Here is a 2,655-nt window from a genome sequence, read left to right as displayed (position 1 = left end):
TATTGTCTTCACAAAGTCACCCCGTCTGGTCTTTCAGGCTTTAACCAGTTCTGCTGGAGCTGAGCTTCTTGCTCTGTTCCTGTTGTTGTTGTTGTTATTTCATTCATTCATTCATTCATTGTTCTCTTTGGCCCCTTCCCCTACTGTCACCCACCCCTTTTCTACCATCTAGTACAATAGAACTGCCCTAACTACTCAATGTTCCACCACCTCTTGATGCTCGCTTATCTATCTGTCTGTCTATATATATGTCTATCTATCTATCTATCTGTCTATCTATGTATCTATCTGTCTGTCTATGTATCTATCTATCTATCTATCTATTTATATGTATGCCTGTCTGTCTACCTATCAATTTACCTCTGTCTGTCTATCTATCTATCTGTCTATCCATTTACACACATGCACACGCACTCTCTCTCTCTCTCTCTCTCTCTCTCTCTCTCTCTCTCTCTCTCTCTCTCTCTCTCTCTCTCTCTCTCTCTCTCTCTCTCTCTCTCTCACTCTCTCCCCTCCAATAAAAATTCTCACTCCATTATCTCTCTGCATCTCTTTAAATCTCCTTTCCTCTTTGTTCACCATCTATCTGTTCATCTTTCTGTCTGCTCTCTTTCTCTCTCTCCAGCAGATGTCCTCCTCTTCTCCATCCTATAATAATCTGTTCATCCATCCTGTAATATCTACATCAGCTCTCCAATACTTAATCTTCATATCCCCTCCACCACCACCACCGCTCTTAATCTCTCTTGTAATATCCTTACATACCTCTTCACCTTATCCTGATCTCCCCACTTGTCTTTCTCTCCCCAGACCTCCTCTACCGTACAGATTTCTTCCCTGGTCTTGGATGGATGATGGAACGGAGAACATGGTTGGAGTTGGAACCCAAGTGGCCAAAAACGTGAGTATCTCTTTCTCTCATTCGCCTTCTCTTCTTAAGTGTGTGTGTGTGTGTGTGTGTGTGTTCATTTAACACTCACTTTTCCACATTTGCATATACAATAGTGGGGGTGCTAGATTCCCTTCGAAGATATAAGGACACAGATCACGTCGTATAGCCAGCTAGAAGCAATGTCTCTTGGGGTTAAATTACAGCAACATTAGTCCTAAACCAGGACTGCCATGTTATGTTGGCAAACAGTCTTTACTACAAAGTACTGTTGCTGAATATCTCATGTTATGAGATTTATAAATAGTAAACCCATCGTATATCATCATTATCATGGAAGACTAAGAGCAAGAAACACCACTTGTATGACAAGGCCATTCGTTTACAATTATTGCAGTGTCAAGACAAGGAGACCCAAACACGCACATACATTCTTATAAATGCAGAATCACACACACACACACACACACACACACACACACACACACACACACACACACATACAAAGGGCTTCTGTCAGTTTCTGTCCCCCAAATCCATTCACAAGGTGTCATGCAGTGAGACTGATCTTGGAACCATGTGGTTGAGAACCCAACTTCTTAACCCTCATCCACACCTATGCCTAATTAACGAGCAAAAATAAAGAAAATAAAAGCTGGTCATTTGCATATTGTTGATACTCTTCAAAATTAATTGTAACACAAACATGTTGCATTTCATTAGAAATATAATTGCAAAAACCATTAAATACGAAGTTGATTACAGTTAGGGGCCGAACCTGGAACTATGTGGTTGAGAAGCCAACTTCTTACCACACATCCACACCAATGCCTAATTAACGAGCAAAATATAAAAAAAAATAGAAAAAAAGAAACCAGTTGTTTGCATATTGTTTGATACTCTTCAAAATTAATTGTAACACAAACACATTGTATTTCATTAGAAATATAGTTATGAAATTAAATTAGAAGTTTGTTAAAGTTTGTGTCACAAAAGAAGTTCAAGTAGGACTTATGACAGATCAGGTATTAACAACAGGAAACAAAGCAAAAATTGTTTTTGTTTTGCTTTTTATGTGAATAGTTTTGACATGGCAAAAAGATGAAAAGGATGAGTTTTCTATTTGAAACTTGTTTTTACAGGTTATGAATGTCTGGTTCTGCATCTGTGGTCTGTTTTATATTCGTTTTTGCGTGTCTGTACGTTTTGGGTGTGTATATGTGTATACGTGTGCAGATGTTATTTTGTAGGTCACCTGAATATGAGTTTTTATGTATACTTATTTATTTGCATACTTATTTATACACACATACAAGAAAATGGACGTTAAACGATGATGATGATGATGATGAATGAATAAGCATTTTACAATTGACAGAGTAATTTGAAGGCTTAAAGGGTTAATTCTTGTTTCCTTTCATCAGCCCTTTGTTTGGATGTTTACCACCATAGCTCATCACTGTTCTCGTTACCCAATGCTTCATCTAATTAATCTCTAATCCTTGTATTTAATTTGATCTTTTCAGATTTTGGGATGACTGGATGCGCCATCCGGAACAGAGGAAAAACAGGGCCTGTATCAGACCCGAAATATGTCGAACAAGTACTTTTGGCAAACAAGGAGTTAGCAAGTGGGTTTACTCATTACAAGACATTTCTTTAACTTCTTTTGTTTTTGTTTTTTTATGTTTGTTTCTTCCCTTTTAGTTTTCTTATATAAGTGAAAGCTATATCTTTGTATGTTTTGTTTGTCTTTTATATCTATA

General features: G+C 37.4%; 1 protein-coding gene across 2 annotated transcripts in view; it reads left to right on the top strand.

The window, feature by feature from the left end:
- The window catches only part of LOC106874412 (alpha-1,3-mannosyl-glycoprotein 2-beta-N-acetylglucosaminyltransferase), a 151,214-nt gene that overhangs the window by 144,606 nt on the left and 3,953 nt on the right, over window positions 1-2,655 (top strand). For both annotated transcript variants that reach the window (XM_052972864.1, XM_052972863.1), the window contains 2 exons: window positions 811-901; window positions 2,416-2,520. In XM_052972864.1, the coding sequence (XP_052828824.1) occupies window positions 811-901; window positions 2,416-2,520 (196 nt within the window). The remainder of the gene's footprint in view (window positions 1-810; window positions 902-2,415; window positions 2,521-2,655) is intronic.

This window comes from Octopus bimaculoides, chromosome 14 (genome assembly GCF_001194135.2).
Source record: "Octopus bimaculoides isolate UCB-OBI-ISO-001 chromosome 14, ASM119413v2, whole genome shotgun sequence".
Taxonomy (NCBI): domain Eukaryota; kingdom Metazoa; phylum Mollusca; class Cephalopoda; order Octopoda; family Octopodidae; genus Octopus; species Octopus bimaculoides.
This window is presented reverse-complemented; position numbering and strand designations above follow the sequence as displayed.